General features: G+C 44.9%; 1 protein-coding gene across 1 annotated transcript in view; it reads right to left on the reverse strand.

The window, feature by feature from the left end:
* The window catches only part of robo1 (roundabout, axon guidance receptor, homolog 1 (Drosophila)), a 218,489-nt gene that overhangs the window by 14,860 nt on the left and 177,870 nt on the right, over window positions 1–25,759 (reverse strand). Inside the window, exons 6-21 of the mRNA XM_071496345.1 lie at window positions 22,651–22,771; window positions 21,283–21,421; window positions 20,971–21,098; window positions 16,667–16,675; window positions 15,578–15,702; window positions 15,239–15,410; window positions 13,412–13,617; window positions 11,453–11,534; window positions 11,091–11,259; window positions 10,833–10,999; window positions 10,610–10,731; window positions 8,665–8,896; window positions 7,631–7,752; window positions 5,975–6,146; window positions 3,621–3,821; window positions 833–859 (exon numbers count right to left, since the gene is read on the reverse strand). Coding sequence (XP_071352446.1) covers window positions 833–859; window positions 3,621–3,821; window positions 5,975–6,146; window positions 7,631–7,752; window positions 8,665–8,896; window positions 10,610–10,731; window positions 10,833–10,999; window positions 11,091–11,259; window positions 11,453–11,534; window positions 13,412–13,617; window positions 15,239–15,410; window positions 15,578–15,702; window positions 16,667–16,675; window positions 20,971–21,098; window positions 21,283–21,421; window positions 22,651–22,771 — 2,194 coding nt within the window. The remainder of the gene's footprint in view (window positions 1–832; window positions 860–3,620; window positions 3,822–5,974; window positions 6,147–7,630; window positions 7,753–8,664; window positions 8,897–10,609; window positions 10,732–10,832; window positions 11,000–11,090; window positions 11,260–11,452; window positions 11,535–13,411; window positions 13,618–15,238; window positions 15,411–15,577; window positions 15,703–16,666; window positions 16,676–20,970; window positions 21,099–21,282; window positions 21,422–22,650; window positions 22,772–25,759) is intronic.

Here is a 25,759-nt window from a genome sequence, read left to right on the forward strand (position 1 = left end):
CTGTAAATACAGAGTCGCAGAGAGGAGAATGATAGAGAAGCACAGAGGGAGCTTTTCTTTTTTCTGTTTTACGCCGTGTCACTTCGGTTTGCAGATAACCTTCTTAGCTCTGCTGCCACTCGCCTATCTAATTGGTGTGTTGGGAGTGCTGGTGGTGTGTCATTCTCTTAAATCCCATCTGAAGTTGCCAGCAGCCCTTTGATCAAGTTACCACTAGTTTTAACAGCTTCTCAGTAGTGTGGCCTGCTCCTATTTGAGCATTATGTTCTGACACGACACAAACATTTGGTGAAACATTTATTTCTAAACGGTGCCAATGACTGGCTCCTTTTACTGATAAACATCAAGAGTCCCTCTCTGACTTCTCTACATTCAAGAGCCCGTTTTATAAGGCGGGAATGTCGTTCTGTAGGAAAGGTACGAATCAGGAATCGGGGGGGCAATGTTGTTGTAGCAATAAGTGGAGCCAGATCAACTTGTGTGTAAAAGGGAGAGGTGGTACAGCAGGACAGACGCTGATGCTCGTGTTGCATGTCACGCCACCTGAATGCCATCAGGAACAGCATCTAAAACTGCATACTGAGGCAGTGTTATTCCAGCTTTGTTTGGTTCAGTGTAAACAAGCTAAGCCATCTTAATGAGGGGGTCTTCTTAAGGGCAATATAGCAGGATCTATGTTTAAAAGAGGCCAATCACTCTGAGAGGCTGTTAAAGGTGGTGTTTCATGAAAACAGAGAGAAGGCTGGTGCACAAGTACAGTGAATGAGTAAAAACAGAATGAACTTACTGTTTATAGAACGAAAAAAAAAGAACCCAAGAGATCAGTGCTTACCTGTTGGTGTGAAAGTAAAGGACGGCACTGTTGGAACAGAAAAAAAGGAAATCAAATTATTGCTGAATTATTGTGCATCTGTGGTGTGGAATCAGTTCCTGTGAGATGATTTTTATGCTTCATAACCATATAACTTCTGTCAAAGTACATAAATCTATAAAAAGTATTTTAGCCTGTATTCTCATGCTCCTTGCTGCCCCCAAGTCTTTGATCCCCTCAGACATCCCTGGACCCTGACTGGGGGAAAGCGAGTGTTGAACCAGCTGCTGGTTCAAATCCTGGCCCAGACTGTCAGAGGCCCTGCTGGGTGGGGGTCACACACCAGGGAGATGTCTGTTGCTATCTGTAACACTCACATCATCACCCACACGGCTCAATTACTCACACTCTGGCATGGTCCTTCTGCAAAAACATCCACCTACTCTAGATTCTGTAATGGGTGGATATCTTCTGTAAAATTTAACATTTTCTTTGTCGCTGCCTTCTTTGAAGAAGTGAAGAATGCTATTTGCAGTTGATGCAACATTGCACCATGCTGGTAGTCATCCAGTACACTGCCTTAAATTAGACATATTGACATTTGCCTTTTAACTTAAAACTGCATCTGAGAGAAACATCAGAGAGGACAGATACCGCTGTTGTCACATTTTCATTTCCCCAAACAATCAATTCATGCAGCACCTGTGCAAATAAGTATCCTCTAAATGCCACAATACTCTTGCTGTGTTTGAATCTCTCCTCTTGATGCTCAGAGAAGTCTAAAGATTTGAGTAGTTGGATGTCTTTTATCTGTTTGCTGAGTGCCTTGGAAGAGGAGACACTACCACTTGGTAGGCAAAGCAGTCTGTGAGAAATGTAAACGTGACTGAAATATATAAATCAGCTTCCCGTTCTGTCACAGACGTTCACTCCCAGGCTTGATGAAGCTGTAGCTGATTATTTGGATGCTACAGTTTTACTTTTTTACTTTTTTTTTTTTTAGCTGATTTGTTTGGGCACCATGAGGTTTGTACGACTGGAATCATTGTCTCAGAAATAAGAAAAAGTTATTTGACTTTTTCTTTTCCTCTTTTAAGTTGACAAATTGAAATACATAATCTGTTAGGAGACAACACTTGCATACACTATAGCACACAGACGTACACAGTCAGTCCCAATCCAACCTATTTCATCCTGAGCGCAGATTGTTGCTTCATGTGGTTGCAATTATACTCTTTTCAAAACATTCTTAGTTACCAGTTCCAACAAAGACCATGGCCTCTTGTGGTCTGGAGACACGAGGAGGAGAAGAAAGGGGAGCGTGACTGCCTACTGTGGCCCTGCAGAGCTCTTTGAGTTTATGTGAGTAAACATCAACACAGAGCATCACACAGGGCCGGAGGGTAATCTCAGCCTACACCGTACTGTCGTGTACCGCCTGGCCACAGATCATTACTCCACTAATGAAGCGTTAGAAGTTACTTCTTCTGTATCAACACATTCCCTCAGAATGACCTTTGTTTTTAAAGAACACAGGCAATTTTTAATTTTGTTTATGAGGGTGTTGCCTTGGATGAAGATGTCTCAGATTGCAGGCGTATCGTTTCCTCACGTAGCGGCACTGAAATGTGTTTTCAAGGTAATCTAAGCTGTAATGGAAAAAAAGCAACAGTTGTGACCATTTTAATCCACACAGGTATTCGTAAAAGACAAGAGAGCCTAAGGAAAAGCTTAGCCAAGGGATCTCTCACTTTCACATGACTCACAGTTCCCGCTATTAAGAGGAGTGCTGTGGATTCAGAACATGGATAAACCGAGTTTTCTGTGTGACAGCCACAGATTAGCAACAGCTATGTCAGTCTATTGCCTGTGTGTGTTTCAAGGTTGAAGGTGGATCTCCTCTAACCCCGGTAGTCGGGAGTAAACCTGAGTCCAGAAGTGGGGATGGCGCAGGTAGCACTCACAGGCAGCAGCTGCACAGCCCAAGGCCACACATTAAGCCAGCCTACACATAAATGAGACTCAGAAAGAGAGGCTAATAGCTCTCTTTATACTCTAACAATTGTGGGCAGAGGTTGGGCAAGTCATGAACCCTGTCACTTCCACTTAAGTCAGGTGCAAACCCACTGGGTTACGCTGTGGCTACTCTAAGAGGGTTGCACCGCAGCCCAAACACCCATTGGCAGGGATTTTTGAGATTGTTAAGAACATAGTAAGCAGACACTATGAACAGGATTGCTAACTGCTCAACTCCTTCATGTCTAAAGGCCTCTCTCTGATAGGACAGCAAGAGTACTTCAAACGTGCGAAAATGTCAGTATGTCCTTGATAACGATGGCGGGGTATTCTCTCCTTCCCGACACAGTCGGAAGGGAGTTGCTAAAAGGGGAGTTGTTGGACCTCAAAATATACTTTACTGGAAACACTCCTCACACACCCTTGCTACATCAGCATGACAGAAGTATGAAAAAGAAAGAAAAGACGTCTTCATGCAGCACTCTCAGTGGGAGTCACATCACATCTTAAAGTACTCTACTGCAGAGTACTTTCAGTTAGACTTCACCCAGAGTGCTCTACAAAGACATCCCTCTGTGTGTGTGACGGGGAGGATGTGAGGGAGGGTTGGCAGCATTTTGGATGAAGAAAACAGAGAGGACTGGATCGAAACACAAGTGAACACGCTAATAAATACTGCATTGCATTTCCCACCACACACTTTGTAAGTGAGAATACCTCTTGCAACCTCAAACCAGCACAGCAAATCAGAAATTCAAGTGGATCAAGTCAAATGTTGCACGCATGCACCGACCTTTGCGTATGCCTGCATAGCTGCTGGAGAGGCCGTTCCTTTTCTTTCGGTGTCTGTACAGCCAGATGCTGAAGACCATGAGGATGATCCAGCAAGCAGCTCCTATGCCTGCTATGAAGGCTGGCTGCTTGACCACATCTGAGATCTGCTGAGACAGGGGGTTCTCAGGGGACTCAGTCTCAGTCATCCGCCCAGATGCATCTGAGGATGGGGAATTGGGGAATGGTTGGAGGAGACGTATTAAAAAAAAAAAAAAAAAATTTAGTTAGTGTGCAGCACAAATCAAATGAAAGGAGTTAGGCATGTGAAAGCAGAGGAGGTAGGGAGGGAAAAAAAATATTTAAACCTAAAACTCAAACCAAGTGGAAAAAGCCTGAAATAGGGAAAATATGTTTAAAATAAATGGAGTCAGAACAGCACATAACTGTGAACATTCCTCTTTCTTCTGACGCACAGAAAGAGTCTTCATCTCAGTGGGTGTGTATGAGGCTGGGTTGAGAAAGCGGAGTCGTCTCTCTCTATTATTCAAAAGGCTTTCATCGCAAATCTCAGTCAACAATGGTGAGCAGGCGAGAGCAACCAAAGGCATTCAAACACAGCCTGTGCACCACGCCAGCCTGATGGAGCCAGATAGGAAAACACAGAGAGGCATCATGTACACTGAGCGGTGCTGGTTTCATAATCATATAAATAAATCCAGTGAGATCATCCTCAAACACAGGCACCACAGTAATTAGCAAAACTGAGACGCGTCTGTGAAAAGCCGAGGTGTGAATGCCTTGAAGCTGTTCCTACTGTGAGCTGCAGTGTACAGGCACCGTCTGTATGGCAGCTCACAACAACCCGCGCTCGGTCTGTTTTTCTCATCTGTCTATTCTCTCTGTGCTTTTCCCTCATGTGTGATACATGAAAGCCTTCTCTAGGACGCCCCACACCCCCATCACCCCGCCCTCCTCCCTGCCCCCCCGCCATTCTGAAGTTTCTTCATGTTCGTGTTACTTTGTCTTCATCTCTTTTCCTCAAGTCTTTCATGTTGTGGCCACTCTCCTCTATCAGCTCTCTCAGCCAGAGGCAGAAACACTTCCCCACAGAAACCAGCTCCACGCCTTCATCCCTCCATATCCTTCTCTCTGTCTTTGTCTCAGCCACTCAGTCCATGTCTCCATTCGGGTTTGCCTCTCTGCTCACTTCTCTGTCTTCTCAATTTGTGGCTCTGTCTGGCCCAGTGAAGGGAGTATGCCAATGTGACTAAGCAGCCCACAAGGGACTGCACAGGTATCTAGGCTGGGATGACGCATACAAGCTCAGAGTGTGACAAATGCATTTGGGTGAAGCGCTGGTCCCCGAGGCACATTGTTCCACTCCAGTGTTGGAACATGGCAACAATCACCACAGGAACTCTTCAAGTGAGAGAAATTGTATCAGTCACAGCCGATGCTTCTTCATGCCCATCCCAGCCCACTCAATCTCACATTTAAAACCAGAAGGAGTTCTCTGTCTGTCTGTCTGTCTGTCTGTCTGTCTGTCTCTCTCTCTCTCTCTCTCTCTCTCTCTCTCTCTGCCTCATCCTGCTATTCATGTGTTTTCCATCCCTCTCTCTTGAGTAGGCCAGCTCAGAGCTTTGGGGAATAAAAACTGACAAAATATCCTAAAATATCTGTCTGTCTAGACTAAGAGGACAAACAACAAAAAAAAAGGAGTAAATTACAACAACTAGCCCCAGCGCAGTCTACACTGTGGTTCGTAGTATTAATAACATGTCATGCCTGAGCCCAGAGCGCAGGGTTCATTATTGCCTTTGCTGTTTGAAGTGAAGCAGAGACAGAAAACATTGCATCCTTGACTGGAGACTGGAGCAGGGTGGGGCAGCCGGCTCAACAGCTCTGCCACACAGGAGTTGAATGTGCCCGTGTTGCTCACACTGCCAGCTACTGAGGCTAAAGGCCATTTCAGAGTGCGCAGAGACTGTGAAAGCTCCCTGTCATTCCAACTCATCACACTCTCCCGTGGCAAGTTTGATGATGTTTGTGTAACAGTGTTGACTTCAATTACCGTTGTCAAGTATCGCTGTTGATAATGAAAGGAAAAGCAGGCAGAGGCTTGAACATGTCCGTTACCACAGAGAAAGGAATTACATAATTGCCTGTTTACTTGCCAGAAAGTCATATTACTGAAAACCTCTTAATTTTAGATGACTGGATTAATGCGATAATTATTCATCAGATGATTGATGGCTCTGTGTACAAGGATTGCTAAGGGAGAAACACACCGGAACACAGCAAATCCACAAGAGGAAAGACGAAAAGATCATATAACCTCCTGTGAGAGAGAAGTAAAACTTGTTTTTAACTCACCAAGCTGGAAGAAGGTGACTTCGCTCTTGACCCCGGGACCTGCCCCGGTGCTGGCTGCTACCTCCACACTGTAGCGGATCCCCGGGGCCAGACTGGGAATCATCACAGATAAGGTTGTGCCGTCGACTGTACGGTTGATGTGGTACCTGCTCTCGTTCCCCAAACACCAAATCTGCCATAACACAGACAAAGAGAAAGTGGAGATTGAGGAAATGTTATGAGGGTTTCCTGACGACATTCGGTTTGGTAGCCGCCACCAGTCTGTGCCTTTATAATTGGTTGGTGCTGCTAGTACAACATTTTAGTGCACCGTGGGTATTATGTTACATCTCTGAGGTACCAAAAGATTTTACAACATGGCTTTATGTTTTACAGGCTGCGCTCAACACAGGGTCAGTATTAGCTGAGGTAGCCATAACATCTCTCAGTGTAGCCTTAAGCCCATGAAAAACAAATGGGGATCACGCCTATAACCCAATTTCAGTAGAAACTAAGTGCTGTCAATCACACTCTCCCGGGCTGACTCAAACCAGGGTCACAAAGACGAGTATACATTCACCTCAGCATGAGACCTCCACATCCTGAACCCCTGACAATCTGCTTTCTTTGCCACCCACCTCCTCCCAGCAGTTAACTAGGTTAACATACACACTTCCTTGGGTGTGTACTATACATGTGTGCATGTTTTCGCGCTTCTATGATAAACCTACACCCCCCTGAAATTTTCATGTGTATCTAAAACATTGCGGTGAGTGGAATTGCCGCTAGGGACCGGGCTCGGTAATGAGCAGGGAACCCTCTCAGGCTGGACTTAAAAACCATGAAATGACTCTATCACTCTATCACCAGAAACATTTACCTGGAAAATTAACAGCGGCTTAACTTTTTCACTGGGTCTGCTTCATCTTCGCTTCCACCACTAACCTATATTCCCTGTGACATAAAAAAGGCTTTCCAATTAAAATACAGGACTTCTACAGCATAACGAATGAGAGGACAGTGCTGTCCAAAGTGAGGCTATTACAAAAAGAGCACACACTGTCAAGTAAGGAGGAGGAAAAAAGAATCACTGTAGATTTAAGAATGCATTAGCACAGCTCCAGACCAAAGAAATGACTGGAATTATAATACACGTCTGTCTCTTCATTGTTATGTCCTTCCTCTTTATTGTAGCTTCTCCGCTCCACAAAATACACTTTTAGTTGCCTCTGCATGGAGGTCTCCACTAAAATATCTGCGTTTTATTACGTTTTATGAAGTCTGTTCTCTCATTCTTTTAATTTTCTCACTGAAAAGGCTCCTCACTAGAAAGCCCCTTTGAAACCCCACAGGATGTGTAAGTCTGCTCTCTCCACCTGATGGCACTGTTTCACAACAGTTTCCATCAGCTCTCCTGCTTTTGACTCCTCTCCTCCTCTGTCTCTGAGCCTCCACTGCACACAGAGGAGTAACACCGAGGAAAGGTGTGCCCCCACCAGGAATTCATTACCTTTCCATGTGTGTGCATTGTCCCTTCCTCTGTTGACTGCTGTATCTCTGTTGGTTTCTCCTTTGTGTCTCTACAGTACGAGTCCCACTTGCTCAGACCTGAGGGAGCTGCTGGCTGTTTTGTTTTTTTTTTTTTAGCTTTTTTTTTTTTTTTGTTTTTTTTGTTACCTTGTACTCCTGGACCACCCCATTCTGCTCCTCTTCTGGAGGGGGTTGCCAGGAGACCATGATGGCGGTCCCATTGTCCCCACTCTCCGTCACTGTAACCTCACGAGGAGGGGCGCTGGGGGCTGAAGGGGGTAGACAAAAGATTAAAAAAAACACACCTTCATACATGATACTGTTTTTTTTTCCATAACTGCATACAGTCTCGCCCTGCCTCCCCTCATCCCATTCAGCTGTCAGAATTTGTCCTTTATCTCTGTGTGAGACTGAGGTGAGAACAAAGGACTAATTATCAGAATTATGACACTTTTATCTGTTTGTTTAATACAAATGATTTGGTGGACAAATAAAAGCAAATAACTGTTTCCTTAAAGTAGACAGGGAGTTATGATAGTGGGGTGCACGGTGGTGTGTGATCGCCAACCTGCGGTCCAACAGTAATTACACTGAGATAATTATGAATGCAACATAAAAAGAGGTAATCAAAGTGTGAGTGAGTGTTATAAAAATAAGCATTTTTCTGCTCATGGGAGAACAAACATTATGTATAGAACCCTGAAAACAATTATCAACCAAACTGGGAACAAAGGAGAATCCAGGAGAAAAAGATCAAAACACTCCCACACACTTAAGACACACAAAAACACACATTCTCTGGTAAACACTCTGCACTCACACTTCTCTTAAGTGTTTGCTACAAATTAAAATTCGCAAATGGTTTTTAACCAAACCTCATGAGACTTCCACAACCACACTCTGTGAAAAATTAGTACAACACTCGCACTGGGGTGTTGTGTACAGGTTTCCATAGGGCCTTTTAAAGAGCCGAACGTCCACACCAGCATGCTTGAGCGCACCACATTTGAACAAAACATAATCCTGCCCTCACTGCCTGCTGTGAACAGCTGTTGTATGCTCACACACATACAAGCTGTGCATATAAAATTGTGTAAACATGACAACATGCATGCGCACATGCAAGCGAGCGAGCACTAAAGCGCACTTGCACATAACCACACACATTCACATCCCCCCACCTTCCTCCAGCGTCTTGCCGATTTTGACATCACTGTCTGTTCCCTGGAATTCATTGAAGAAGGGGCGGACTTTGAATTCATATGTGACTCCCTTCCGAAGCTGCGGCACAACGGCGCTGTCCTCCCCGGGGGTGCGCACCTCAAACACAGCCCATTCAGTCCTCTGCATCGCCTCCGGTGAAGGCCTGTACATCACCTTGTAGCCCTGTATGTACTGTGACTGCTGCTCCACCTAGTGAATGGCACAGGAACACAGACAAAGGCAGTGTCAGCTTGACTTCATTATGTGCTTCACAGTTCACGGTGGAAAAATGATACAGTAAGTTAATAGATTGTAGCATCACTGGACAGCTATGGATTCGTGCAACTGATACAGCAGGCGCTGGATGGTATGGGGGTGCTAACTCATCACATCACCCCTCTGTTTATCCATCCACATCTACATCTCTCTTTTCGGCTGTCTGTCTATGCGCCATTTGGAGCAGCAGCGATTTGTGAAAACCACAGTATGAGGTCATTGGCCAGAGGTTCCTCTATGTCTGGAGCTGGTTAAAAAGGGCCCAGGCTCCCAGAAAAGTCTGTCTCATCCTGTCCTGCTCTCCAGTGTACTGAATGGCTGCTGAAGTCAAGGAGGACGAGGAAAAGTGGATCTTCGTACGGAGAACCAGAAGGTGAGAAGTTAAACAGTGTCTAATGTAGCTAAATAAAGACAGCAAATGCAATTGGAAGGGATTTGTCTGTTAGTTTAATCTAGGGATAATTAATGTTGCTTTCTGATCCAGCATGGTTGGAGAAAAGAGTAACTGCTAACCGGTATGCTAATATCCCTACAAGTCCCTGTGGAAGGCAGGCAGCACTGGCTTGTAAAGATTTTAGTGATTTCTTTATCCCTCCCTTGTAAAATATGCTGCCGGCTCAGGTGGTCTTCATTAGCCTGAAAACTGTGCAACCAGTTACCACAAGACAAAGGAAAATGTAAAACCAAGAAACTCCACACTGGGAATAGATTTAACACCACAAAACCAGGGAACTGTGGCGCTTTACTACAGCGTTTTTCATTTTCCTCGTACCGCGTGTTTTTCTGGAACATTCCTGGGTGACAGGGCAACTGGGCAGTTATGTCTTAAATCAGTCTTGACGTGTCACTATCCTTTTCACGTCTCCTCAGTCCCATTCATCAATCACGGTGACACTTCATAATACCTGGGAATATAAGGGTGGCCTCATGTCAGGCTGTTCTTTGCCTTCACTAAGCCAAAAATATAAAATTGTACTACCTTGTAATGGAAAAAAAAAAAAAAAAACAATCCTGAAACTAGATTTATTGCAGTTGGAGTACAGTACATTTCATATTCAGCTTGTACCAGCAAAGAAACACCAACATAAGCGCCCAGTTCTACTTCTACTTCCTCCTCTTCCACCTATCCGTTTTAACATCTGTAAGCCATTTCCACTTAAGAGCATGAGTTGGCCGCCTCTTCCTTCTCACTCTTGTATTATTTTAACAGCCGTCAAGTGTTTTCAATCTGAGAGGGCACAGACTGGCACGCCACACACTGTTATATGCCACTATATGGCCTATTGCAGAAGGCTGGGCTCTGTAGTTAAGCTTTTGGGCAGCTGAGTGGTCTGCTGTGGGCAAAGCTGCAGATTTTTGGTCTCTGGCCAGCTGACCAGTTCAGGCTCACACCAGATGGATGCTAAGAACACTTGGATTGTGTTCCAGCCTGCTCACTGCAGTGTCCTTGCTCTGTAGGGTGCTAGGACGTTAGCACATTAGCTCGGCTGAGTTGCCTGACAAATTGACCGTAGGCTTATCACTAAACTAACCTTGGAGCCTTGGTGGCCAGTGATACCAATGATCCATATGGCAATCTGTATGTGGCTGCAGCTCTGTGAGAATGTGACAAGAAAATAATGCATTCATGAAGAAAATGATACTCACTGTCCACTGCACCCTGACAGAGGAGGAGGAAAGAATGGTGGGGTTGTGCAGGTGGATTAACACTTCTCCCAACTCCCTTTGGATCTGACGATGGTCCACACCCTGGCTGGTGGGAGGGATATCTGTGTGCAGAAGCACAGACATTAAAAATGAATGATCTTATACACCAAAACACCAAGTGTACTGTTCATCAAATTCATATGAGTATGAGTGCGGTTCACACCTTGTGTTTTCACAGCATCAGTGATAGGACTGGGATCACTCAGCCCGTAGGCATTGGCTGCCCGTACTAAGAAGAGGTAGACTGCGCTGGGCTTCAAGCCCTTCAGTACAAACGACTCAGTTTTCACATGCTCTGCCAAGGTCTGCCAGCTGCTCCCTGATGCATGACTGAGGAAACAACAGAGAGAATGAAACTTTAAAAGGTTTGAAGAAAGCCATGGAATAATTAGTTATTGATGGTCAAGTTGATTTGTTTTACCTGAAGGCCTCTATTATATAGGAGGTGGGTGTGGCTCCAGCATTAAGGTTAGGCTTCCAGGAGAGGGTGACGGAAGTGCGGGAAACATCAGTGACCTCAGGTTTAGAGGGGGCACTGGGGATCAGGTTTGGGTCAGTGGGTCTGTTTGGCTGGACTGCAACTCCAAACTCTACATGCAGAACAGAGAGAGGGGAAACAAACAAGTACATGTAATTTATTGCTATTTTCCAAAAACCAAAGCCATGAAAAACTCTCAAGCATTTTGTTCTTTCATCGATCAGAATAAATAATAGTAAAACATACCCACTAACTGAGAACAAAACTAATGGTGAAAAACCTGGACACTATTGGATTAGCCTTACCTTGAACCTCTAAATAGGCTTTCCATGAGGCCTCTCCGCTGGGTGTGGAGGCAATGCAGGTGTAGGTCCCAGTGTCACCAAGCTGGAGGGGGAGAAGGGAGGATATTCAGTTAAATGAAAATCATTGAAATGTGTGTTACAGTTTCCTGAACTGGTAGTAGTCGCTTTTTCTCTTTCAGCCTCTTTCTCTCTCTCTCTCTCTCTCTCTCTTTCCCTCTATGCACTACTTATTGACATTCTGGTGGGGTCAGTAGCAGGCAGCTGTCATTGCCTGATAATCTCAGTATCATCTTTTTCATAGCAGAAACTGGGGGTAAGCAGCTGGAAAGGCCAAGTGACAGCCATTCCTAGTCAAATGGAAAAGGTTTTCACAGGATCATAGACTAATTGGAGACCTTTTTCTCTCGCTACCATCCCCCTGAGTATCAAACATGGAAGTCACTGCCCCGTTCAACAGATGTGGTGACAATCTGCACTGAAGATATATGTTCAGACCTCCATTATTTATACGCTTTTAGACATAACTTTGCAGGGAAAAGTGGGGTGCACAGACTGCATGTTCGTTTCGGAACAACACAGGAAAGCACTCACAGAGCTCATACTTCCCTAATCCTCTACCAAGGCTGAACAATCTTCTAAGTTTGTTATTTAAATAATGGCAAATGTAATCTGCATTCGATCTGGACCTGCATCAAAACATACAGTGAGAGACAATCATGTGGTACATGTGCCAGATTTTTTTCACTGAAAGTGCAGTAGTTCATGAGAAGTTTCTCTCTAAAGACTCTTGGATCTGAACCTGAATCTGAATCCAGAACAAAAACAAACCATTGCTTCTTGGCTCATGAACCAAATTTCCTCCAAATTGAACTGAAATCGGTTGATGACTAGCTAGCTAACAGGCTAATAAACGAAACGCAAAACATAACCCTGCTGGCAAAGGTATGTGGCATATTTTCATACCGCAAAATGTTAAAAAAATGTCCGTCCTGTCAACTGCAGTAAAGGTCTGTGGGTAAGGCAGATAATTCTGTTGTGGTTTGTTGTTGATACATTGTGTGCTATGGGCTACTGTGCTGGTGTTTAAGCAAAATAGAGAGAAAAACATGTCCTGCAAATGACCCTCAGGATGTGTATTTTTTTTTTTTTTTGTCTGGCTGGTAAGAAAATCTATTAAACTCTATAAATTACCTCACGCATCAAAAACGTTCTGATTAAAATGTTGTCGGGGAGAAATGACAAGTTCATTAATGCACAATGCCTGCGGTGTTGACTCGGCTACAGCAGGAGAGGGGTTCAGACGCATCCCCTCCTGCCTGCCTCGCACCGGCAACCCAATCACACCGCAATCTTGTCACCACAAGACATGCCAGCATTCATCAGAACACCACAAACTGACGTGAACTCTGACCCCGTGACGCCTCCGTCTGGAAGACACGTCAGCACCCCCTGCTTCTCTATCCCTGAGAGTGTGTTCGGCATCACACAGCTTGCCATCTCGAGCGCACACACGCATGCTCGCACACAAAGTTACACACAAAACCCACTGTGTTTGCTGACTGACAGGAACTACAGACTCTTCGACTTCACAGACTCCATTTCTTACCCGCGACAACTGACTGACAGCCCACTGAGGGCTGGTTGCTGGCAGGGAACACATGCTTTATTTACTGACCAGCAGGGGTTTACCCAGCACATTATGGATGAGATATGTACAACTTTGAAGTTTATTTGAATGGCTTTAGACATTAAAGGCAGCCTAATAGAAAATCTCCATTAAAAACATCATTATTTTTTTATATAAACATAGAAATACAAGGTGAGTTTATACTTCCGTAGTCAAGTTACAAATTAACTCCAAATGTCACAGAACAGTACTGGGTCCAGTGTTGCATGTTTACTTTGCTTGATGTTAAAAAGGGATCTGAGCGTGTTTGTACCTGTGTCCAGGTGTCTCACCTTTGCATAGCGTATCTGCAGCGCGCCTGTGTCCAGCTGTTTGACCCTGGAGTCGTGAGTGGACACCAATACACCATCCTTCCTCCAGAGGATGGTAGGGGTGGGATTACCCGTTGCCACACAGCTGAGGACCACTGTGCCATCCACAGCCACCGTCTGATTGGTTGGGCCTTGTCGGATAACTGGTGGCGGGCGGTCTGACACGACTGTGGAAGGAGGACGGAGAATGAGCAATTGTGTGGAGAGGTGGAAGGAGCAAAGCTGTGAAGGTGTTCATGTGGTGTAATGGGGACCGAAAGAACGGGGGATTAAGACAATTATATCCAGCTTGTGTGAGAAAACACACAAAAGGCAGAGAGCGTAGTGAGAATCTGACGAACAGCATGTAGCAATGTAAGCATGTGAGAACTGCAAGGGTAGTGGGAGAGGAATTAAATCCAATTGTAAGAACTGGAAGCAATTTTCTAATCATTCAGCAGCAGGAGTCAAACTCAGCCAAATAAAAGCAGCGTAATTAAAATGAAACAGCCTCAGATACTTCAGTCCTCTCGCTGCAGCTCTACCAGATGCCTGGCGCTAAGCATACGAACGCTCGTGGCCAACAACCCCATGGCCCATCCCCCAGCCATAAAAAACAAAACAAGGGAGAAAATGCTCAAAAACATCCAGCCAGAACTGACAATGTTATCAGCATGAGGACGCTTAAACTCCTCCTCCCTGACTCACAGCCTGTGAACCCCGGGTGTTCAACCAGCAGACACAAACAACAAACAAAGGCATCGAGAGAAAGCATGCATTTGACGGACAGAGAAAGGCAGGGGAGAGGAGGAAAAGGGAGAAGATGTTTTTCATTTTTATTCCGTCTCTACTGTGTGTGATTCATCATGTTCCTGCTATAGGTTGTCTGCCTCCCTCTGATTATTATTATTATTCATAGGACTATTGATGACCATTGCTGTCAGCTCCACTGATTTACAAGCAAGTTACAGTCAGTGAAGAGCAATCAAATTAATACCAAACACAATGTAAAGGCAACACATGATGATGTATGTATGTGTGCACGCATCCTCAGAGCCATGCTGCGGTGTAATCTCTGGGCCGCTTTGTCTTTGCTTTTGTGCCGGGGATGGTGCAATTACTAAAACACTGTCAGCATGACCTGTAATTACCAGATCTGCCTGCGGAGAAGTTGTGGCCTCAGAGCGGCCTGCTCACTTTAATAACTGTTATTATTATCCAGAGAGCACGACAGAATGAGAAAGAGAAGAGGAGAGAGAGATGGAGCACACCGTCGTAGGTCTGAAATGAAGAAGGACATTTGGTAAATGAAGGGATGAATCTAGGTGTGTCATAGACAAAATAATAGCTGCCCAGATCTCTGTGGGAATGGTGGAAATGAAACCAAGGTTAGTCCACCAGGCTGACAGGGATTGGCTAGCAGAGTAATTAGAGGACCCAATCCAGACCTCACCACACAGCCACAGTCTTCCAACGGTAGACAGCAGCAAGCCAGCCATGGAATACCAAAGGAGACGTAGCCAGTGTGAAGCCAATGAAGCCAGATACTGAGCCATGGTCTGGGTGCACAGGCACCAGAGAGTCTCTACCTCTGACAGGAACACACTGAACAGGCCAGACCAAACCTCACAAACCTCAATTCAGATATTAATATGCTCTACAGTAGGACCACAGCATTTAAGATGAACAGCTTTAACCTCATGAGCCAAAGACTATCTGAAATACCAATATTCATCCACTCAGTGTCCCTCTAATTCTCTCTTGAGCTTTGCTCTGTGCAGAGACTGAGTTTACAGGGAGGCTGCTTACCATCAGTGACCTCCAGCAGAGCCTTGGTGATGACGCTACCAGCGATGTTGAGTGCCTGGCAGCTGTAGTAGCCCATGTCTGAGCGTTCGGCATCAGTGATGGTCAGGTCCCCAGTCTGAGATACAGAAAATCTGCTGGAGGGTTGTGGAGGCTGGTAGGAGAAGAGCAGGTTCTGTGGGGTATGAAAACAGATCTCAGTCAGGCTTTTATTTTGCAGGAATGGTATAGGCATGCAAACATCTGTCTTAGCTATCTACTGAACCATGCCTACAAAAGGACTAAACAAGGAGCAAGGAGCATTTTGAAATGAAAACCTTTATCAAAGTTGATTTTGTTTACCTGACTGCCTTCCCGCTGCCAGAAAATGGCTGGCTGTGGGTTTCCAGTGGCCTCGCACTGGAAGGTGACAGTTCTGCCAACCCCAACCACCTGGTTCCTTGGTCTCACCACAAATGCCGGGGGCACTAGAGGACAGTCATGACAATGGTTAGCCATTGAATAGACAAACACACCATAGTATATTATTATAGTTGTCATAATATAACAGTTACAAGTGGTTTGGGTTATTTGAATGAAAGAAAGGAAATTTGACTGCAGCTCTGAAGTCGTATTCAAATCAGATCTTAAGAGTATAGGCTCTCTTTCAAAACTTTGCATGGTGTTTGCACAGCAGATTAAACAGGACGCTGATCAAATTCAAAATGCAGGTAGATTATAGATGTAATGAACAGAAAAAACAAGAGTTACTCCCATGCCCCCTTATTTGCATGGGCAAGGGCATGCACCATTAAAATTTACATGGAAATGGGGAATAAATTTGAGCCATCTGTCCATGCTGACACCCTCCAACAGCACAGGCCTCAACCAGAATGCAGTATCCATGCATCTTAATGACAAATTCCATCTCAGACTAAGTGTGGTGTCATAGCCCAATGTCACCCATGCCCCTCTACAGCAGACACAAGTCCTTGCCGGTCTAATAGGCCATCTATGTGAGGAGACACACCTGAAATATAGATGTTGAGAGGCAGGGCAGTTCACACGTTTACTGTGGATTTGGATATTTAAATGTCTTAAACCTCCTAACATTTGAATCCATTTTTATAGAGGCTATGCTATACATAAAAAAAACAATCTGAAAGCTGCCATTTGAAATACAGACATAATTTGTCCATTAACAATCCGGCGTGTTTGGTAATGCATAAAGGGGGGAAATAATAGAATGAAATGATGCGGCTTTACCTTGGAGGCCCAAGCTGAACATATTTTTACCCATTAATGTCCTTTTGTCACTGTTGCCCATGACAACAGAAACATGAGTGCTGATTGGAGGGTGGAGAGGTGATGGGAGGAGGATGAAGGGGGGTGGTGACAGCTTCCTGTCTCTGTCAGGGCGGTGAATAGGTGACGGGTGACATTTCAACTTACCAGACACGACTAAAAAGGAAACAAAAACACAACAACAAAAAACCCAAAGATGAATAACTAAATAATAAACAGCATGGCAGAGAAGAGCGATAAGGAAAATAACAATGTGATGTCCATGAGCACAAAGAATCATGTTGTTATTTATTCAGTGAATAAAAGACATGTCATATTTCACCCTCCACTCACACCCTAGGGACTACATGATGCAGACAACAGAGTAATTACCATAAGTAATCAAGAATGCATTAAAAAAAAACACACACACACAAGAGAATCACTGGAAGAACATCTGAATCAACAACAACAAAAAAAAACACAACGACAAAAAGGCAAACAGACAATACCATGAAACACACACGACAGATGTTTTATGCCGAGCAACGTCATGCTTTGTTTACTTTTTCCCACTCTTTACCTTCTCCATCTCTTCCCAGGTGTTGTGTGAAGGTGAACATCCCTGTACCGTTAATGAAGTTTAGAGCACCCCGAGGAGCAGCTAGATCACAGTCCCTCAAACACAGCCTTGCAAATGTACACCCAGTCCATAAAAGCACAAGGTGAATGTTAACTGTCACTCTTTGGCCATAAATCTCCCCCAGCCAATCACTCACCTTATCTAATCTGTCTGCTCCAACGGCTCCCTCGGAAACATAAACGCTGTCAGTCAGAGTAATGACCAGCCCCTCCCTCCTCCCTCTGCCTATCGCTGGCCTTTAAAATGCAGATAAGACTTACATCAAACACTCCCAAAAGAAGACGCTCACCGCTACCCATGTGTGAGAGGGGCTAGATACACACGATCGTGAGAACGCACACACCCACAAATACACAACCCCCCCACCACCACCCCCCACAACACCCACACACATCCATCCATGTGTGTCTAAGCCTTTAATTAGGTAACCCTACCTCTCCCATGCTGCTGTGATCACAGTTGCGGACCTGGAGGGAGAGGTGAGCCTTAAATCTGACCGGGCTACTTTGTTGTGGGATTTCTGCGAGCTTACAGCGCAGAGGGGCATCTCCATCAATAAGCTGATCAGAGCGGCTGAGGAAAACACACTGAGTATTGTGGCCTCCAGCCCAATAGGAGGCAGGCTATGAACCAAAGACTTACAGCAGAGATATTAATGGGGATTTGAGCGGTGCTGCTGTTCAGTCTGCCTGACATCCACACTGGAGTAGGACTGCATGCAGAGGATTTGGCATGATTAATAGCTGATCCCACTGGGAGGAGTGTGGCATTCTTTAAATACTCTGCCCCACTCTGATATTTTGTTTACTGTACATCAGCTGAAATGTGGCTCTCACAACTTTGTGGTACGGAGTGACTCAAAGCATCAGCTTTTTATACATGACACCCAAACAGGTCTTGGTATTTATCATCGCTGTAACAGCACACACACTGCTGACAAGAAAGTTCCTCTCATTCACTCTCTTTTGGCACCAGTTCCAAGTCTCCTTCCAGACCCTTTACATGGGTTATTAGCAACGCTGCTCTGGGGACTCCCATTCCATTCAAGACCTTACAACACATAAATCACTACTAGCGGCAAACTTAACCAGCTGAGAAAAAATACATAACACGTTGATTTTTTTTTTTAACTCTGTCCAAAACAGTCTGAGTCAGTTCCTATGGCGGAAGTCCGCTGGTGAGGTTTAATTAAGAAAATACTGCGTAAACATTATCTAACCATACCAGACCCAGATCAAAATACTTTCATCTGACGCTTAATCCTTTTAGAAATACACGTCCACACATGTACTCACACCCAAAGCAGACTTAAAACCCATCTCACAACTACAGTCTCATGTGGCTTAGATTAATGATTTTACGATGAAACTATAAATACGCCAGAGTGACTTGGCCAATTATGCATTTCTTCCATCAATCAATGAAATATTGTACTTGACATATTTATAAGTCCAAAAGAGGTGTAGTAGACTGATAAACACATGTGTAAGACAATAATTCATTGATTAAGTTAGTAACGAGAGCAGAGCACGTTGAAAGAAAAATAGCCCAGGGCGCCATTCCCACAGTGTTGACATTATTCACTGATAGTCTCGCCATGGAAGTTGTGAAAATCCCCCTCTGTTCACACAAAGCTGGATTATTCTCATAAACTGTCCAGCTCTTTAAAAGGGTTTATTTAAATGACAATATCTTCAATTCTGTGTGTCTTGCTATATTTCTAATATCATTTACACACAATATAATGCTATCATAAGCAAATTGCATTAAGGCTCTTCAGGGAATTACTTCTATATTTAACCATTCCTTTTTTTTTCTTCTTTTTTTTAATTCACTGGTTCATTCATTGGTTTTATCGTCCATTTACACATCAGAGCAGATTTAGCAGAAAACTTCAAGAGTTCAAAGAGTATTTACATTAATTCCACTTTGGTCTATTTTACCCATTCTTTGGTGTAGCTCTCTGTGCCAGTAGTTCACCACTGAAATGATTTTATTCAGCTGCTCAGTTATTCTTAAGCCGTGGCTCAGCACTCTTGCCATTCTTCGACTCTTGATGTTGAGCGACAGCAGTGCCCACTAAACCCACAGACTAAACTCTTGCCCCCCACATTACTGTTGTCTTCACTACTACAGCGACATCTCACTACCTATACATCGTTTCTGCTAGTTTCGCCTGTTTAGACCTACAATTACCAGTCTTTTCTTTCCTTTCCTGTGCCCGAATCTGTAATTAGAAGCATGTCATTTCCGGGCGTGGGACTGTGGCCTGCTTGTCTTTAATTAGCTGGACTATTCAGTGCCCACAGCTTCCCTGGCCTCCTCATGTCCTGGTCTGGATGAAGCTTAGGGATCTGAGGAATAGATGGAAATGTTTCTAGGAACTTTGAGAGCTTGAAGGTTCAGGCATCAGGCAGATTGAACTGTGACACTAGGATTCCCATGATTTATGTTACGCGACTGTCCTTTTCACCTGATTTTACAAAGCACCAAGCATTTGTCCTTCAAATCTATGGCAGGGCTTCTTCTTTGCTGACGTGTAATCAATTTAAGTGCTTCTCCTGCAGTTTTCACGCTTGTCTAACTCTTATAACTTGGGGGGGTTGAAAGGCATAATGTATGAAAAGAGGGTCAGTGCCTTGATTCTGCATGCAGGCCACAGGGAATTGCCCTGAGGTTAAGACATTTTATTTCCACTGAGGACAAGGGAGGTTTAAGCTTTTCAAATATGATTCTAAGCCAAGAAAACAGCTTATTGAACCAGCACATCAATGCTGTTCCCTTTCATTAACTAAGCTTTCATCAGGGAGAGGGAAACTGTGTAGAAAGGCAATAAGAGAAGTAGATATATTGATGGGTGTATTGGCAGGTGTGCCTAATCTTGCTCCTCCAATCTGTGTATGGCTGTCTTGAGGAGAAAATCAAGAAATAATTGCAGGGCAGCCATGTGAGGATGAAGTATCTGTGTTTGCAGGTGGGGGTCGGCAGAGGGATAGAATTGCCTTGTTTCCTTATGTCTCTGCTACACTGACTCCTGCGAGTGACATTAATATGACTGACCTCACCGCAGAAACCCCTCTCCCCCTCTCCCCCTCTATCCTCTTCACCACAGTCGCCCACAGCCCCAATTCCCGACCCGTTCTGCATCAGTGGTGAGCCGTCACCAAGACCAACATATTCACTGTCCTTCCATCCAATCCCACTCTCCATTGCCGTCAGCCTCCTCCTCCTTCCCTCCCTTCTTCTCTCACCCGACTCCCAACATTCCCATTAGTTTGGCGTTAAATAGCCCCTGTGTTCCTCTGACTCTCAGGAGGTTTTGGGGGGTGATCCCAGCCCCCCAGTTCCTCTGAATGGGTTCTTTCTGAATGTTCACACTCTGTGACCGGCTGCTTTATATTCCAACTGTGTTAATAAGACGTCCAATGGAGAGGGCCACAGGAGACACAAAGATATTTCATAGGTTCACAAATAGCACACAATGTCTTAAAATGTGAAGGAAGACAGGCCTCCGGAGAAATGCCACTTGTATAGGGCAAATGAAATCGATTGTTGTTGAGATCCCACATGTGCAGCTCTACAGCTGTTATAGATTTTTGCCTTTCTTTTTATTAGAAATCAATCAGCTAATTGAGAGAGAATAGCTGAAAGTGATGACCATGTAGCACTAAAGCTGAAGGCTATTACTGCTATGTGGCCGAGCTAAATTGCATTGGAATCAAGCTGCACAATAAACCGAAATGGAAATTAATTTATAATGGCTGTCCATGGGGCTGTAAATGAAATATTTTGGTCACTCCACAGTGTGAAAGTGTGTATTCTGTCTTACCGTGGACGGTGAGCGTGGCCGATGCCTCCGCCTTGCCCACCAGGTTCTCTGCCACACAGGTGTAGGAGCCAACATCAGCTGAGGTCAGACGACGGATCTTGAGGGTGTGGTCCTCACGAATCTCGTATCTGGATTAAAACGGGTGTTCATGTTGTCAAACTTGACACAAAAAGTGTCCACACAGACTCACTCAATGCAACATGCGTCAGCTGACAACACAGACAATAGCGAGCAGTGGATCAAACAAAGGCAGGGAGAAGGTGAGGGAGGAGGGTATTGTGTGAGGAAAGGTGACAAGCTGTTGAGTCATACCTTCCTTTGGGCAGGTCACCATCGTCTTTCCTCCAGCGCACGGTGGGAACTGGGTCGCCGCGGGCCTCACACCTGAACTCTACGCTTTGGTCCACTAACACCACCTGGCTACCTGGGCGACGCACAAAACTGGGACGCTCTGCAAAGATGAGAGCAGCACAAAAGTTAGACATCACAAAGCAGAGACCGAATCTGCATAAAATCTGTAGCTTTGAATCCTTCGACAAATCTTGCTCTTGAGCTACTCAGACTTTAGAACTAGGCTTGAAATGAGATTGAAAACTGAATAAAACCCAGTGGAAAAATAACATCTTGGAGAGAAGCCTAAGTTAAATAATTCAATTTAAGGTGTCCTGGAATGAAAATGATGCAATCATGTGAAATAATCTTTGTATACAAAGACGTGGCATGACAACATAATAGTCAATTTATGATTAACAACCCACATTAGACAAAAATACAGTCTAGACTTATAGAGACTAGACGGTACACTTCAGTCAAAGAAAAAACACAGGGCAGGAAACAGTAACTACTTTGTGGTACAGTATATGGCTTTAATTACATGTGACACGACACTAGATTAATTGAAGACAGGATGCCCTGACAAAAACTCTAACTCCTTTTGTCATCTTGTTAACCGCAGCAACCTTAGGTCCAGCTCTGGCCATCAAATCCCAGCGGTACAGGGTCACCACAGCATGTCCAGTGTTTATTTTTTAGATTTTCCAAGGATTAAAAAAATCATAGCTTCCAGTTGCTCTGAAAACATTCCTTCAGACAACACTAACCAAGGTGGTTTATGATTAACCAGAGTTTCTGTGTTGCTATACTCACTCATGTGGACAAACACAAAAGCTATGAGCTGACCTCATTCCAGCCCTGGCAGTATTATTTCAGTATGATTATTTATCCTTGCGAAACTGCCTTTTGTTGTTGCTCCTTCTGACAGATTATACGAGGTCTCTGAGGGAAGGAGGTGGAGGAAGTGAAAAAGCCGGCGATAAAATCAGGAGTCTGGACATGCTCTCTGCTTGGGACACAGGAGAGTATCAGGGTCAGAGGTCACTCATGATGAAATAGGGGGCAGCTGATGGTGAGGAGAGACGCTGCGGGGGTCAGTGTGGGATACGTAGCGAGGTGTGAGATTGGAGGTCGTCTCACACTCTATCTGATAAAGGTCAGTGACACCATTTACTTCCCAGGGAGACAGACAATCAAAGCTTAACATCTGGATTCTGTTTCGCACTGCAGAGAAACAGAATGTGTGTGGATGTGTGTGTGTTCATGTTTGTGGGTTGTATGTGGACAGAAAGTAAAACAGAAAACAGACTGAAGTACTGCAATAGAGAAGAAAAGGGGGTTAATTACCAAGCACTGTCAGTTCAGCTATTTCACTTTCACGTTCTCCAACCATGTTTGTACCGACGCACACATACTTCCCGGCATCACTCTTCCGGGCATTTGTGATCATCAGCTTCCCTCCACGTATCTGCGGAAAGAGAAGAGGAGGTGAGAGGTTAAACAAGGAGAGGAAAAACGGTAATATTAGAATCAGAGAGACAGTTGGGGTCTGCGGTTTGACACAGAGGAAAAAAAGAAAACAGCATAGCTCAAACATTACAAAACATTTCCTGATTGCTCTCAACAATGCCTGTGAGCATTTACCAAAAGGCCATTACAATGCTATGATAAAATGTGCTCACAAACACATAATGGCTTGATGCTAAAGAGGTATTTTATTGGGTTGTGGCTCTGACCTCACGGAGACAGAGACCATCTTTTGTGCTGTTTCTCGCTCAGCCTCCACTTGAGGCCTGAAGCACTATCAGTCGGCCTGCTCTTCCTCAGGGTAAGCTGAGCCAAAGAACACTTTCCCAATCCAACACAACCACAGGTCTCTGAGGGCACACCTGAGGCACTGCAGGACCGCAAGCACCGCTCCAGTCGCCTCCAAGAGCTGGAGGACACTTTTGTCTATTATTGTCAGAGGAATGTTTTAAAGAATAGGTTTCTTGAATTTCTCTCTGTGTGTGCATACAGCTACAAGTGAGAGCATGTTAACATACATTCAAGCACATATGAACGGCACACACACCCAGCAGTGAATGTGTGTTTGTCCAGGTGAATGTCATGTCTGTTATTTCCCAGGGCTTTGATTACAGGCTAGAGGAGGCGCTTTGTTCTCAGGCAGTCAGAAAGGCAGCACAGACCCCAGCACAGGCCCCTCAGCCCTTCTCCCAGCTGACAACCATGCCAGTCACAGCAGACACGGACAATAGCACGGTGCACCCATGATCTCCGTGCCTTGATGGAGCTTAAGGTTTTAAATGCGCACATCAGCCTCCAAGACCAGGACCACCACCTGCAAGCATGTAATCGATACGCTCATTAGGGAGCCACTGACAGAGAACTTGACACACAATATTGCAAAAAAAAAATCAGCTTTCTCCGTGACTACCCTGTAAAATGCAAGCCCTTTTATGTTTATACTCGCATGCAAGCTGCGTCTCAGTAAATCTCCATCACTGCACCTCACATACCTGAGCAGTCAAGTTTTCACCACGAGCACATGACGAACAAACTTCAGAGCGTGGATGGATTTTTAGTTTTTATGAAGTCTAAATGGGCAACGTTGCAACTGGACACATTCTTCTGGTTCAGAGGCATTCCTCAGCCCTTCACCCCTGTTTAATATTCATGGTAAAAAGCAGGAGGCAGAGGGAAGTGAAGAGGCTGTGCAAGGCTGGCTTATTTGGGGGGGTACCCCGTGGTGCTGGAGGGGTTTGAAGTATCATTATGTTACTGTTTGTTTGAGGAAAGGCTTAACAGCTAAAACACTGTGACACTCACAAAGGCCCAAGGTCAGGGCAGACCATGCAGCAGAGAGGGGGGGTGGGAGGTTGGAGGTGGGGGGGGGGGGGGGCACTGTTGGTACCACAGGGCTTTGACATGAGGATCCACTTAAGGGCCCGGCCACTCTTTCCATATACTTACCTCTGTCTGTGGCAGTTTCCCATTCTCCACAGGCATATTTGGAGTGCCAGAGCAGCAGGGGCTCTGAGAGCAGGCTAAAGTAAATGGATGCAGCAATGGTCCTCTTTTTCTCCATATGCATATCCTCTGCACACAACACAGTGCAGCACACAGGCTGCTGAAAGCCCCCACAATCTGACCATTATCCCTGCATTACAGGGAGATGGCTCTATCCTGTTGCCTTTTGTCTCATGTCATTTGGCAATGCTGATAATGCAAAATCCCCCATTCAGCATGCACTGGGTTGGTACTCTCACAGCAGTTCATTTTCCAGGCTGATAATTAGCCACAACTATTGCACAAAAGGAGGAGGACAATGTGCTGCATTTTGGCCATTTATAATGCTGCCGACAGACTCCAAAGACAGACAATGGTCTAGGCTTAAATACTGGCAGTTTTCCCTTTTCTGTTTATTTATCCTTTCCTCATTGTTCCTGAAAGACCAGTTAGACAAAGTTGAGAGGAATGTGGCCAGCTGCTGCGAGTGGCACAGCAGCATTACAGGGTAATAGACGTACCTCACATTTTACGGCTCAGTGGGAAACTTTTCACAAACGCCCCACATGAAGTCATGAATATATGTGAGACGGCACACAGCATGTCATTGGCGTTTACACACAGCTGACTAAAATAGATAGAAAAACAGGAGGGTTTCCTCTGATGTGTCTTTCTCTCTGAAGTTCGCTCCCTCGTCTTTATGCTGCAGCCACCAAAGCCAAGCCGACCCATCCCAGCAAAGTGCAGCACTGAGAAAAAAATCCCCACTGCAGGTGGTTAGGGACCTCGCTCTGATCACCAGTGATCACCAAGGAGACTGCACGTTCCAGCATGTTGCATGGTGGGAGGAACTGACTGAACCAAACACAACAATGCAGGCTGGACGGGGGGGCTTTGACGAGCTCAGCTGTTCATCACATTATAAAGATTCCACCTTCTGCTTCCCTCTCTACAGTCGTGCATTCACCGTACCCTACACAAATTCTTCACATTGCCCCACGATCATCCTATTTCTAATACAACCTGATCTTTTAACATGGGTGTCCACAGGACATCGTCCAGACTCCCGTCTGTCACCACAGCTGGTTACACATACTTAGATGGTCATACGTGATGTCGAGCTCAACTTTGAAAATGGTCATTTGGGAACACTCAGTGTGTGAGGTTTTGTGCTTGACGGGAAGTTTACAGTGAGCAACACCAGCTGTTAAATCTACCAGACCCTGTTTTCAGTTTCAACACTGCTGCAGGCAACAAGGACACAACTCTGAGTCATTTAGCCTGTGTTACAGAGGCAGCGTTCACAGCGTTTACTCAAAGGATTTCACCCATCAGCGCACAAAACCACATATACAGCACTGAGATAAATCCTCACTTCCACCATGCAGGAGGTAGAAATGATGTTACAGTGGAAATGATTTATAAACAACAGAGATAGGGTGTGTGT

Source organism: Trachinotus anak, unplaced genomic scaffold (assembly GCF_046630095.1).
Source record: "Trachinotus anak isolate AG129_WGS33_773 ecotype Australia unplaced genomic scaffold, CSIRO_AGI_Tana_v1 ptg000014l, whole genome shotgun sequence".
Taxonomy (NCBI): Eukaryota; Metazoa; Chordata; class Actinopteri; order Carangiformes; family Carangidae; genus Trachinotus; species Trachinotus anak.